Consider the following 15,341-nt stretch of genomic DNA (forward strand, 5'->3'; position numbering starts at 1 on the left):
TAAGTTCCTTGGAAACCTCATATTTCCAGTGAACTGTCATTGATGACCTGTCCCTTGGTCTTTTGAATAATCTCATTTGACTATCTTTGATCAGACTCAGAACTCCCAAGTGTCAAAAAACCTTTTTACCTAGGAAAATCTGATGAAAATAATTGGAAGTAACTTTTAAAACTTCTTGTCTGCCTGAGGAAGTAGATAGTAGTTGAGACAAATAGCAGGTTTATCAAAAAAGAATAAAAGGAAAAACTGGAGGATGAGATGGGTGTGAGAGCTATGAAAAGCTCTGACATGTTCTTAGGAATCTAGAAGGTCCTGCTTATATGTAGGGTTATACTCATGCCCAGGGCTGAATGGCTGCTCAGGAAAGACCTGAGATGGCTCCAAGTTCTTGCTACTGGCTGACCATAACCCTCTGCCAAAAAAAAAGTTAAGGCTAAAACGGAATGTTTACTTATTTTATTGATTATTGAAGGAGTACCCTAACAAACACACACAGAGGTCCTTGGTAAAGACCAAGAGACCATGGTTGTAGATATTCAAGTAAATCTCTGAATACAGTAGTACCCGCCTTTTCTACAGAGGATATTTTCCATGATACTCTGTGGATGCCTCAAATCATGGTTGTACCTAACCCAGTATACAAAATCATCCCTTGGAGCCACACAGCTTGAGTCTAAGATCTCACACAGGTGTTAAAGTCCCTTATATAAAATGGTATAGTATTTTCATATAACCTACACATATTCTCCCATATACTTTAAATCATCTCTACATTACATATAATACCTAAAATAATGTGATGCTTTGTAAATAGTGGTTCTGTATTATTTAAGGAATAATGATAAGAAAAGTCTACGTGGTCAGAATATATGCAGTTTTTTCAGATATTTTTGGTGCACCATCAAGTAAATCTGTGGATGTTGACCTGACTGATGTGGAATGTTTACTATGTATTTTCCTGTATGTAAGACATATGATAAAGTTTAATTTATAATTTAGTCATAATAAGATATTAATAACTGTAACACAGTAAAACAATTATAACAATCTAATATAGCAACCATTTTGTGAATGTATTCTCTAAAATATTGATTAATTTTTCTTTTACCACTGTGGACTTTCCTTGTTGTTGTAGTTTTATGCACAACAGCTAAAGAAGCATGAATTTCTTTTTCTTTTAAAATTTAATGGATAGAAGATTTATTATTATACATCTTAGCAACTTCAGCACACAATTTATTTTCTTTCCTCATTGAGAAGTTTCACCTTTTCTCTCATAGAAAGCATGTTATGACTTCTCGTTGGCATAGCTGTTTTGCCAGCATCACTGTTGCACTTTGGAGTTAGTAAGGGTTACTTAACACTGGCATTGTGGTATTGGATAATCTGATAATTGAAATGGCTACTATGTGACTATGGGTGGGTTGTGTGTGTATATATATATATATATATATATATATATATATATGTATAAATATATATATATATATATGTATATAGCACTTGACAAAAGGGTGATTTATATCCTGAGCAGGGTGGAGCAGACCATTGCAAGATTTTAAGGGAACATAATTTAAAACTTACTAATTATTTATTTCTGGAATTTCCCACTTGATATTTTTGGGGCACAGTTGACTTTGGGTAGCTATAACTACTAGAAGTGAAGCTAAGGATAAGAAGGACCTCTATGTTAGCTGATTACTTAATTTGCAACACACAACAAAAAATACAGACTTTACAGATTAGCTCAGAAGAGCCATTAAACAAACAAAAATAACAAAAAATGCAACAACATTCTCTGGGGAGGTGGGAATACAGTTTTCAGAATTGCTATACTGTATTATTTAAAAATGTAAATTTTCAACAAAAGTTACAGGCAAAAAAAAATTATAACAAAGGATGGCACACAGGAGGAAAAAACATCAGTAGATGCTGCCTTGAGGAAGCCGATGTTCAGATTTCAATCAGCTCAAAGAGCTAAGAAAACCATATGAATGATATCTGTGGCAACAAATTACCTTAGTCTTCTTCGCGTGAGAATATGTTTATTTGCATTACCTATGGAAAGTTTCCCTGGAAATGAGAATTCTAGTTTGATAGTTCTTTTATTTTGGCTCCTGAAATGTGTGCCACTTGCTTCTGGCTTCCATAGTTCTTGATGAGAAATCCACAAGTAAGTCATTGTTCCCTTTTTTTGGAATTCTTCATTTCTCTCTGCTTACTCTCAAGAACTTTTCTTTGCCCTCAGTTTTCAGATATTCAGCCATGATTTGTCAAGGCTTAGAAATCTTTAATTTTATTCTGTTTGTGGGCGGGGGGGTAAAATTTGGGAAGTATTCAGCCCTTCTTTCTTTCTTTCTTTTTTGGTACCAGGGATTAAACCCAGAGGCACTTAACCACTGGGAAATGGGGATGTGGCTCAGTGGTAGAGGGCTTGTCTAGCATGTACAAGACCCAGAATCATTTAAAAAAAAAAAGTTATTTCTCCTATTAAACTGTGCCCTAATAATCATCCTCTCTGTAACACTCTCTCCCATATCCTTCTCAGGCTTTTGTAACCAGTATTTTATTCTGTTTCTATGAGATCAGTTTTTTAGCTTCAACATGTGAGAACATGCAGTGTCTCTTTCTGTACCTGCCTTTTTTTTCTCATCATAATGTGATTGAGTTCCAGACATACTGTTACAGATAACAGAATGAATAAAAATAGAATTTTCATAACTAATATTTCATTTTTTGTGTGTGTACATACAACACACCACATTTTAAAGAAAATTCATTCATCCTTTGATGAACTTCTCTGGATCTTGGCTATTTTGAATAGTGCGGCAATGACAAGTATGGTAGTACACGTCTGTAATCCCAATGGCTCAAGAGGCTGAGGCAGGAGGATCACATATTCAAAGCCAGCTTTAGCAACTTAGCAAGCGTGTAAGTGAAATAAATGTATGAATAAAAAAGGGGCTGCGATATTCCTCAGTGGCTAAATGCCCTTGGGTTTAATCCCTAGTACAAAAAAAAAAAAGTGCAGCAATAAAGATGGAAGTATGGATTACTTGACATTTGATTTTATTTCTTTTGGGTATATGCCCATGTTGGAAAAACAAATTGCCTATTTTCCTTTGGTTTCTCACCATATTTTTTTTTTTAAAGAGTGAGAGAGAGTGAGAAAGAAGGAGAGAGAGAGAGAACTTTAATATTTATTTTTCAGTATTTGGCGGACACAGCATCTTTGTCTGTATGTGGTACTGAGGATCGAACCCGGGCCGCACGCATGCCAGGCAAGCGCGCTACCACTTGAGCCACATCCCCAGCCCTTCTCACCATAATTAACACAGAAGACTTCTATAACTTCAGAAGATGTAGGATTTCTCACTACAAGCAAAGCATTACAGCAACAGACAGCTGGATATCCTCAAATTTAATTCTGGTACTATTTGGAGATAGCATCAGATCCCACAGGTTGAGGGCTCAGTCCCCAAGACTGCTTCCCACTTTATATGCCAGTTCCAAAACCTAGGTTGTTTCATCTGTGCCTCTGGCCTATTGGCTATAAATCAAGATTTTCACAAGCCTCCTCCTTGGGTTCAGTTAATTTGCTTGAGGCACTTACAGACCTCAAGAGAAATATGTACTTATTTACTGGCTTATTACAAATACTTTTACAAAAGATACAGTTGAGGGGATTCACAGGGCAGGGTACTAGAGAAGGGGCTTGGAGCTTCCGTGTCCTTCTTGGTGCGCCACTCTCCAGGCACCTACACATATTTAGCTGTCTGAAAACTCTCTAGAACCCTATCATTTTGGATTTTATAGTGGAGAATTAATTTCATAGGCTTGACTGACTAAATAATTGGCCATTGGTAATCAACTCAACTTTCAGCTACTCTCTTCTTCCTGGAGGTTGAAGGTAGAGCTGCAAGTCCCAACTTCTAACCCTGTCTTGGTCTGCTCTAGCCCTGAAGCTTCCTAGGTGCTAACAGCCATCAGTCAACTCCTGAGTATAGAAAAAGGAACCATCACTTTGGGAATCCCAAGGATTTCAGGAGTTGTAGGGTTAGGAAATGAAGATGAAAACTAAATACATATTTTATAGTATCAGAGCCTGGCAGTGGGATAGCAGTATGTTGGACCACATACTATTTTTTAAAAAAGTTTAATTGTATGTATTCCTAGTATACAGTGTGATATATCAATACATATATACAATGTGTACTGATAAAATCAGGGTGATTGTTCCCATCATCTTATCAATATGTTTGAAGACTTCAAGCTTCTCTCTACTAGCTCTTCATGAAACATAATTAATAAAAGCTTTTTTTTTTTTTTTTTGAGGATGATGATATTTTGCAGTCCTAGAAGCCTAGAAGCCTGCTCCAGGTCTCTTTCTGTTTGTGATGGCAGTTGGTAATTTGGGCATTCCTTTGCTTATAGATGCAATACTCTGTTTTCATATGGTGTTCTTCCGGTGTCTGTTTGCTATTATTTTGTTGAGAATTTTTAATATATGTACAGTGTCTGACTTACGATGTTTCAGCTTAACAATTTTTCATCTTAACAATACTGTTTAAAAAATACTGTGAAAGTGTACTCATACAACTGTTCTGTTTTTCAGCTTTAGTATAGTATTCAATAACTTACATGAGATTTTCAACACTTCATTATAATATAGGCATTGTGTTAAATGATCTTGCCCACCTATAGGCTGATGTAAATCAGGTAAATTTCTATGCTTATTGTAGGTATATTCAAATTTTCTTTTTCAAGAAAGAACTATATTCAAATTTTTCTTTCAGTTTTGCTCATTTCTATATTATTAAAAATGTGTCTATTTCAGCCAAGTTATCTAATCTGTTGATGTGCAATTGTTCATAGCATTCTCTTATTATCCCTTTTATTTCTGTCAGATCAGTAGTAATATCCCAGTTTTATTTCTGATTTTGGTAACTTGAGTCTTCTTTTTTCTTAGCCTTGCCAAAAAGTTTGTCAAGTTTGTTATTTTTTTATTTTATTTTATTTTCTAAGAATCCACTTTCGGTTTGGTTTGGTTTATTTTTCTGTTAACTATTTCCTTGGTATCTGTTGTAATCTTTATTAATTTCTTCCCTCTGCTAGCTTTGGTTTTAGTTGGCTCTTCTTTTTCTAGTTCCTTAAGGTGTAAACATTAGGCTATTCATATAAGATCTTTTTTTTTAATTTTTTTTTTTTTTAGTTGTTGATAGATTTTTATTTTATTTATTTATATATGGTGCTGAGAATTGAACCCAGTGCCTCAAACATGCTAGGCAAGTGCACTACCGCTGAGCCATAGCCCCAGCCCATAATATCTTCTTTTTAATGTTGATGTTACAGTTATAAATTTCCCTTTTTACACTGATTTTGTGCCGCATAAGTTTTACTATGTTATATTTTTATTTCAACTTATGTCCAAGTATTTTCTGATTCTTTCTTACTGTTCTTCTTGACTTGCTGTTTAAGAGTATTTTGTATAGTTTACACATCCTTGTGAATTTTCTAAATCTATTAAGTTTTCTTATTGATTTCTACTTTTATTCTGTTGTTCCTAGAAATATATTATTTCCATATTTTGTTACTTGTTTAAACTTGTTTTGTGACCTAACATATGGTCTTTCTTGAAGAAGGTATCAAGAGAGAACAATATATATTCTACTGTTGTTGAGTATAATGTTTTGATATGCCTTTTGGGTCCAGTGGTTAACAGTGTTGTTCAAATCTTTGGTTTCTTTATTGATTTTCTTTTCTAGCTGCTCTGTCCATTATTGAAAGTGGGTAGTTGAAGTGTCCAACTGTTATTTTTGAACTATTTCTATCTTTAACTCTGTCAAATTATAGTTCACATATTTGGGGGGTCTGTTGGATGAGAGTATGTTTATAATTGTTATATCTTCTTGATAGCCTGACCCTTTTATCAATATCTAATGTAATTCTTTGCCTCATATATTAATTTTTATTTAAGGTCTGTTTTTTCATCTGATAGGATAGAATCTTCATATCTCTTTTAGTTCCTATTTTGTTTACTAAAAAAAAATAACTCAGACTCGATTTCTCCTACTATACACTCACCCTATATATTCATAACACTTATCACTTCTCATAACAAATGCTGCAGTTTGACTATAGTTTGTTCCCCCAGAATTCCTGTGTTGGAATAATAAATCACTTGTCAGCTATAAAATGATTTCTTGTATGACAAGTCATTTTTCTCCTGAATTATCTTTTTCTTTGGCTTTCAACAGATTAATTATAATGTGTCTTGGTGTAGATCTCCTTGTGTTTATTCTCCCTGAAGTTTTTGAGCTCTTGGGTGTATATATTAACTTTTGGGGCTTAATTGGTGATCTTTGACTATTATTTCTTTTTGTTGTTGTTGTTCTGATCAGTTATACATGACAGCAGAATGCTCTTTTATTATACACAAAAGTAGGGTCACACCATTCGTGAGATCATACATGTACCTAGGGTAATGATGCCCGTCTTATTCCACCATCTTTCCTATCCCCATGCCCCCTTCCTACTCCTCCCTCCCCTTTGGCCAATCCAAAGTTCCTCCATTCATCCCATGCTCCCCACTGCCCCATTATGGATTAGCATCCACTTATCAGAGAAAACATTCGGCCTTCACTTTTTTGGAATTGGCTTAGTTCACTTAGCATGATATTCTCTAACTCCATTCATTTACCTGCAAATGCCATAATTTTTTATTCTCTCTTATTACTGAATAATATTCCATTGTGTATATATACCACAGTTTCTTTATCCATTCATCTATTGAAGGGCATCTAGGTTGGTTCCACAGTTTGGCTGTTATGAATTGAATGCTGTAAATATTGATGTGGCTGCATCACTGTAGTATGCTGTTTTTAAGTCCTTTGGGTATAGACCAAGGAGTGGATAGCTGGATCAAATGGTGATTCCATTAGTAGTTTTCAGTATGGAGATACTGCTTTCCAGATTGGTTGCACCAATTTGCAGTCCCACCAGTAGTATATGAGTGTACCTTTCCCCCCACATCCTCACCAACACTTATTGTTGCTTGTATTCTTTTTTTATGTATATCCTTTGTGTATTTTACCACATTTCACCTTTAAAACAAATTTTGTACAATATGTCAACATATCTCTGAGTCACTGAACAGTGGTTTAAAAAAACAAAACAACGAAAAAAAGCTAAGTATATACCTAAGTTGTAAGACTTAGTTTCCTGCCATTATCATCTGACTAATGGGGGAAAAACACCTGAATTACAATAACCCATCTCAACAAAATTTTCCAATTCAAATGAGAAGGGCTTCAATTTACAAATCTCTTTTGAAAAGGCAATATTAATGCAATTCACATCAGAACATCCAGCGAAAACAATTTACAACAAGCCACACTTTTGCTATATGGTAGAACTTTCTACTGGTTTTTCAGTTCCTTCAGCCTTCTGGTTGCAGACTTGACTGTGACAGCAGAAGTGGTGTTGTAGGTCCAAGCACCACCAACCACTATTTTTATGCAGAAACCACAGTGCCAGATCCCCACAACCCATCTCTTCATCTTGGTTTTGCCACAGAAGGAACAAGTATACTTAGCATGCCGGCTGATTTCAATTTTCTTCACTATTTTCCGGAGGGAGGCACTGTAGCGGGTCCCATATTTACCGACGATTCCGAATTTCTTAGTGTGTTTAGCCATGTTGCCACGACTTAGGTCCGAGACCGAAGAGCTGTTGCTTGTATTCTTGATGACTGTCCTTCTGACTGGGAGGAGATGAAATCTTAGAGTAGTTTTGACTTGCATTTCTCTAATCACTAGAGATGTTGAATACTTTTTCATATATTTGTTGATTGCATGTATATCTTCTTCTGAGAAGTGTCTGTTCAGCTCCTTAGCTCATTTATTGATGGGGTTGTTTGGTTTTTGGGTGTTAAGTTTTTTGAGTTCTTTATATATCCTGGAGATTAGTGCTCTATCTGATGTATGTGTGGTAAAAATTTGCTCCCATACCGTAGGCTATCTCTTCACCTCATTGATTATTTCTTTTTGCTGAGAAGAAGCTTTTTAATTTGAATTCATCCCATTTATTGATTCTTGATTTTTATTTCTTGTGCTTTAGGAGTCTTGTTAAGTCAGGACCTAATCTGACATGATAAAGATTTGGACCTACTTTTTCTTCTATTAGGCATAGGTTCTCTGGTCTAATTCCCAGGTCCCTGATCCACTTTGAGTTGAGTTTTGTGCCTGGTGAGAGATAGGGGTTTAGTTTCATTTTGCTGCATATGGACTTCCTGTTTTCCCAGCACCATTTGTGGAAGAGGCTATCTTTTGTCCAGTGTGTGTTTTTGGCACCTTTGTCTAGTTGACCATTATTTCTTGAGATTGCTTTGAGACCTTTTCTTTCTTAGCTTCCTTCTGTGAACTCCGTTATATGTATTTTGGTATTCTTTTTGGTGCCTCCCAAATCTCTTAGGCTTGTTTATTTTCTTTATTCTTTTTTTTTTTCTTTTCTTGAGCTGGATAATTTCACTTGAGCTATGGTAATTTTAACCTCTTTTTTTTTTTTGTATCAGGAATTAAACCAAGGGGTGTTTAACCACTGAGCCACATCCATAGCCCTTTTTATTCTTTTTTTTTTTTTTTTTTTTTGAATTTTGAGACTAGGTCTCCCTAAGTTGCTGAGGCTGGCCTCAAAACTGCAATTCTCCTGCCTCAGCCTTCTAAGCTGCTGGGATTAGAGTGTTTGTTTGGGCGCCAAAGGAATGCAGTATTAGGGTTCCATTCTGCAGTGCCCCCCTCTGCTGGCTAAAGGGAGTGGTCTTTCCCTAACTTGTGGTTGTAGTTTTATCTGCACCCTTTGGTAGTTCTGGGTTATAGGCAGCTCAAGTATCCAAACTGGTGTATATAGGAGGCAAAAATAAACTCCAAGGAATTCATCATCAGGTCTTTCTTTCTTTTTTTTTTTTTAAAGAGAGAGAAAGAGAGAGGGAGAATTTTTTTTAATATTTATTTTGTAGTATTTGGCGGACACAACATCTTTGTATGTGGTGCTGAGGATCGAACCCGGGCCGCACGCATGCCAGGGGAGCGTGCTACCGCTTGAGCCACATCCCCAGCCCAATCAGGTCTTTCTTAGATTCCAGAATACTACCAATTCTGCTTTTTTTCTGCCAAAATTTCAGATCTTCTGATGTTTGCTTTCTCTGTCCAGTGTTTTCAGTTATAGTTAATGGGAGCTTTTCAGTTGATGTGTTTACTCCATTATAGCTTGAACAGGAACTCGATTCCAACAACCATTTATTTAGCGAATGAATAAATTGAACTAACAGATTTTGGCCCCTACTTGCTCATAGTTTATGTGGCTGACAGTGTTACAACAGATAAAGTATTAGGTGAGTTAAGACAGATTTCTATGGGAGCTCATAGGGAAAGAAATGAAATTATTTATAGCTATTAGGGAATAGGATATGTGGTGCAGGAATTATGCAATATAGTTTAGTTGTGACACTTATGGTTATGGGCAAGGTCCCCCACAAGACTGCCTCCTTTTAGACCCCAGCTCCAAGTTTTAGGGTCCACCTGCATTAATAACTGATAGGCTATGAATTCAGGAGTTCCTGTTAGGCCCCTGGGTTCAATAGTTGCTAAAACCATGAGGAGCTTACTGAAAACACTATGCTCATAATTACCATTTTATTATTAAGGTTAAAATTTAGAAACAACCAAATGGAAGCAGCACATACATAGCTGGTGGCTGTGAGAGGAAGGGCAAGGGGCTGGGTATAAACATCTTTCTTGTAGAATCTAGCATATCACCCTCCCAGCAAATCAAAATGTTCCCCAGTCAGGAGGTTCCACTGAGCTCCTAGGTTCAGAGTTTTTATTTGGGTTTACATAGGCATGATTGATTAAATTATTGGCCTTGTGATTGAGCTCACTCATCAGTACACTTTCTTCCTGGAGGTCTCGATAGTCCAAGTCCATCCTTTTACTAATGTGGCTGTGTGCCCTAAACTGTGCCCTAAACTGGCACATAAATATTTTTTATTTCATACTGGGGATTGAACCCAGGGTCACTTTACTACTGAGCTACATCTGCAGCCCTTTTTATATTTTGAGACAAAGTCTCCCTAAGTTGTGGAGACTGTCCTCAAGCTTGCAATCCTCCTTCCTCAGCCTCCTGAGTTGTTGGGATTAGAAGTATGCACCACTGCACCCAGCCCAACATAAATTCTTAACTATTCCTTATTGTACAATATTCATCAAATAAGATTTCTTGGATAATGTGGCATTTGAAAGATTGATAGGACTTAAACATTTGGAAAGGGCATTTCAGGCTGAGATAGTAGCAATCATAGAGTGAAAAACATGCAGAAGTTCAAGGTTTAGTATGTAGAAGTATATCCAGTACTTTTTTAATGTTAGCATAGAACATATAAAGGGAGAATAAGAAGTAAAGCTAGATTTGGTCTATCATTTAATAGTATTTATTAATCATACTCTCTTATTTCTACAGAGCTGAAGAAAAAAGAGATTTATTCATGTTCTTCCGAAGCCTACATTTTTTTGTGGAGTGGTACAAATGTCGTAAGCGCACATTTAAACATTTCAAGGTAAAGTTTAAAGTCTTTGAATTTAAACATATATGGAAAGTGAAACTGGTTGTAAATTTGGAGATTCAGTCATAGCATAGTTTTCTCAAAGTTTTCAAAGAAGAGAAAATATTTCCATTGACTTCAGGAATTTGCAGTTCTTTGTAATAAATTGAGAAGAAGCTTCAGTATAAACTAGTGGCTAATTTATGTTGATGTTTTGAAAGAAATAGAGTAAAATTTTAATGTATTTTAAGATGTACATTTTGAAAAATCAGTCTTTCAAGGGTACTTGAAATAAAATAATAAATTCTACTAAAAAATACAGTTAGAGCAGGCTTGTCATGAAGTACTATAATCTTAACTTCCTGATCCAGACTGTATTTTGAATCTCTTAATTCTTGCACATTTTTAGTTTAAATATTGAAGTCTGTTTTGTGAAGTAATGAGTCTTTGGGCTGGTGGAGAGACTTTAAAGCACTTGTTTTTATTTGTTTTATGGGTGTAACCAGAATTGTTTGGCTGTTCGGTAATCATTCAGGTCTTTCTTAGCTTGATGGTATCACATTATTGACAGCAGTGAATCATACAAAAACCACCTGTGAAAGAGTCAACATAAAATTTTAAGGTTCATGTTCCTTAAAAAGCCTAATGGTCATGACTGTTGTTTTTAAGATTGATACTAACTCCTCTTTATTTTGGGCTGTATTCCTTTTTTATTATTATTATAAGATTTATTCTCTTTGGCATAGCTAATAAAATTTGTCAGGCAGAGGATTTTCTTCAGAATGAAACATGGTCATTTCCCATACTATGGATCATTGAGGTGTTTTCATGATTTTGTCATATTTTCTTATATGTAGTCTTGTGCTAGGACAATTAAATATCTGTGTTTCACAACTGGTAAAATATAATGACTGGGAGAATTGCTGGCAGTTGAGGTAGTGAATGAGTCACCCAGTACTGCTGTTTCATTGTGCACCTGAGTGGCTGATGGTAACTGTGAGCTGTTTTGACTCTGGCTGCTCTCCAGGCAAGTGAAGAAGTATGATTGGTATGTTGATTCTATGGAGGATAGAGCACTCCATGAACTGGCTTTTGCTGATGATAATATAACTAGGATTGAAAAAAGCATTGATTTTTTTTTTTCTACAGCCATCACCATTAATCTTCTCTGTATATTTTGCATTATCCAAAACTGAAACTCTGTACCCATCAGTTCCCATTCCCTCCTTGCCCCATCCCCTGGTAAACAGTTTTATGTTTTCTGGTTCTGTGAATTTGAGTATTCCAGGTACCTCATACAAGAGGAGTTGACTTTGTGTCTTGATTAGTTCACATCATCGTTTATCAATGTTGAAGCATGTTTCAGGTTTCCTTTTTAAGGCTTAATATTTTCTTGTGTGGATGTATCACGTTTTGCTTATCCATTTGTCTGTGGATGGGCACTTGTTTCCATGTTTTGGCTGTTAGAATAATGTGGCTCTGAACATACATGTACCAATATCTCTTCACATGTCCCTGCCTAGAATTTTTAAGTATTTATCTGGACATGGAATTGCTGAATCATAGGATAGTTCTAAGTTGAATTTTTGGAAGAATCAAACTGGTTTCCACAGCAGCTGTGCCATTTTACATCCTATTAACCAATATAAGGGTTCCAGTTTCTCCAAAACCTCTCCAACACTTGGTATTTTCTGTTTTTTTGTTTGTTTGTTTGATTTTTGTTGTTGTTGTTTTGTTAATAGTCTAATAGGTGTGTAGTGATATCTCATTGTGGTTTTGATTTGCCTCTTCCTAGTAGATTAGCAATGCTAATGTCTTTTCTTGTGCTTCTTGACCATTAGTATATTTAATGGGTAAGTTCTTTCTCCATTTTTGAATTAGGATTTTTGTTGTTGTTGAATTGTAAAGTTTCATATATATATATATATATATATATATATGGTAGAAATTGGTTTCATATATATATGTGTGTGTGTGTGTGTGTGTGTGTGTGTAGTTTCTTTCTCTGGATGAAGACAGTGTCTTTTTTTAAAAAAAAATTGTTTTAATTAGTTATACATAACAATAGAATGCATTTATACACTTTGATATATCATACATAAGTGAAGTATAATTTCTCATTTTTCTGATTGTACATGTTATAGAATCACATCAGTCATGCAGTCATACATATACATAAGGTAATAATGTCTGTACCATTCTACTATTCTTCCTATCCATGTATTCCCTTCCTCCCCTTCTTTCACTCCCCTCTACCTAATCTAAGTTAATTCTGTTCTTCTCTAGTACCCCCCAATTTATTGTGAATTAGCATCTGCATATCAGAGAAAACATTTGGCCTTTGGTCTTTGGGGATTGGTGTATTTCACTTAGCATGCATGATATTCTCCAACTCCATCCATTTACCAGCAAATGCCATAATTTCATTCTTCTTTATGGCTCAGTAATAGTATTCCATTGAATATATATATACACCACATTTTCCTTATCCGTTCTTCTATTGAAGGACATTTAAGTTGGCTCCATAGTTTAGGTATTATGAATTGAGCTGGTATAAACATTGATGTGGCTTTGTCACTGTAGTATGCTGATTTTAAGTCCTTTGGGTATAGACTAAGGAGTGTTAATGCACAGAAATTTTTAATTTTCATAAAAAACTGTTTCTCACATGTTTCTTTATGGCCTGTGTTTTTTGTGTCCTATTCAATAAACTATTACTATATTAATTGTCATAAAGATTTGATTTCTGTTTTCAAAATTTAATAATTTAGCTCTGAAGGCTATGTATTTGATTTTTGTTGTTGTTGTTTGTATGTTTGTTTGTGGTACCAGGAATTGAACCCAGAGGCACTTAACCACTGAGACACATCTCTGCTCTATTTATTTATTTATTTATTGAACTGTCCATACTTCAATTCTTTTTCTATTTTTAGTTGTAGACAGATACATTGCCTTCATTTATTTATTTATTTATTTATGTGGTGCTAAGGCTTGAACCCAGTGCCTTATAAAAGCTAGGCAAGTGCTCTACCACTGAGCTACAACCCCAGCCTCTCTTTTTATTTTTTATTTTGAGACAAGGTCTTACTAAGTTGCTTAGGTCCTCACTAAGTTGCTGAGGCTGGCTTTGAACTTGTATTTCTCCTAAAATCTTTGCCACTTCCACCTCAGATAGAGCAATAATCTTCAGGATATATAAAAAACTCAAAAAAAGTTAACACCAGAAAAACAAATAACCCAATCAATAAATGGGCAAAAGAACTGAATAGATACTTCACAGCAAAAGAAATACAATCGGTCAACAAATATATTTAAAAAATGTTCAAATTTCTAACAAGTAGACAAATGCAAATCAAAACTACACTGAGATTTCATCTTACTCCAGTCAGAGTGGCAATTATCAAGAATACAAGTAACAGTAAATGTTGGTGAGGATGTGGGGGAAAAGGTACACTCATATATTGCTGGTGGGACTGCAAACTGGTGCATGGAGATTCCTCAGAAAACTTGGAATGAAACCACAGTTTGACCCAGTTATCCCAAAGGAATTAAAATCAGCATACTGCAGTGGCACAGCCACATTAATGTTTTTAGCAGCTCAATTCACAATAGCTAAGCCAGGGAACCAATCTAGGTACCCATCAACAGATAAATGGATAAAGAGAATGTGGTATGTATACACAATGGAACGTTACTTAGCCATAATGAAGAATGAAAGTTTGGCCTCTACAGTTAAATGGATGGAACTGGAGGCTTATCATGCTAGGTGAAATAAACAATCTTAAAAAAACCAAAGGCCGAATGTTCTCTCTGATATTGTGGATGGTAACACATAATAAGGGTTGGGGGGAGAAGAGAGGTACTTTGGTTTAGACAAAAGGGAATAAAGGGAAGGGAGAAGGTATGGGAATAGGAAAGACAGTGGATGAATTGGACATAAGTTTCTTATGTTAGTATATGAATACATGACCATTGTAACTCCCCATCATGTACAACCACAGAATGGGAAGTTATACATTTATGTATAATATGTCAAAATATTCTACTGTTATGTATAACTAAAAAGAACACCAAAAAATTAAAAAAAAAAATAAAAGGAAGCAGCAGAGCCAAGATTTGATTCCAAGTAGTCTCCTGGCTCTGAAGTCTATGACATCCTTGGGAAAAGAACAAATCTGAAATTTGTCTGCCCAGTGTTTACCAGTCATTCTATTTTAAAGTTTTATACCACTGTATAACAAATAAAATGATCTGTGTAATGAACATGTAATTCTTTGCATCTGAAGACTTAATCTTTATCATCCCACATGATTTTGCACAATGCCTGCTTTTATAACGATTTTTTTGTATTGGCAATGTTTATAGCAGCACAACTCACAATAGCTAACCTACTAGATTAGTTTCCCTTCAACAGATGAAGAAAATGTGGTGTGTATACACAGTGGAATATTACTCAACCTTAAAAATGATTTTTATTGGTAAATGGATGGACCTATCATGCTAAGTGAAATAAGCCAATCCCAAGATCCAAAGATCATGTGTTCTCTCTGATATGTGTATATAACAACACAATAAGTGGAGGAGGGGAAGAATAAAATTCAGTGAATTAGACAAAGGAGAATGAAGGCAAGGGAGTGGGGATGGGAAAAGAAAAGAAAAGACAGTGGAATGAATTGGACATAACTTTCCTATGCTCCCATGTGAATATACCTCTAGAGAAATTCCACATCATGTACAATCTCAA

At 35.3% G+C, this 15,341-nt stretch overlaps 1 protein-coding gene and 1 pseudogene across 2 annotated transcripts in view; one reads left to right on the forward strand and one right to left on the reverse strand.

The window, feature by feature from the left end:
- Window positions 1-15,341, forward strand: part of Cenpp (centromere protein P) — a 230,506-nt gene that overhangs the window by 35,259 nt on the left and 179,906 nt on the right. For both annotated transcript variants that reach the window (XM_040271244.2, XM_005321131.5), the window contains exon 5: window positions 10,516-10,612. In XM_040271244.2, coding sequence (XP_040127178.2) covers window positions 10,516-10,612 — 97 coding nt within the window. The remainder of the gene's footprint in view (window positions 1-10,515; window positions 10,613-15,341) is intronic.
- On the reverse strand, window positions 7,419-7,697 carry LOC101973888 (large ribosomal subunit protein eL43 pseudogene; annotated as a pseudogene).

Source organism: Ictidomys tridecemlineatus, chromosome 13 (assembly GCF_052094955.1).
Source record: "Ictidomys tridecemlineatus isolate mIctTri1 chromosome 13, mIctTri1.hap1, whole genome shotgun sequence".
NCBI classification, from domain to species: Eukaryota; Metazoa; Chordata; class Mammalia; order Rodentia; family Sciuridae; genus Ictidomys; species Ictidomys tridecemlineatus.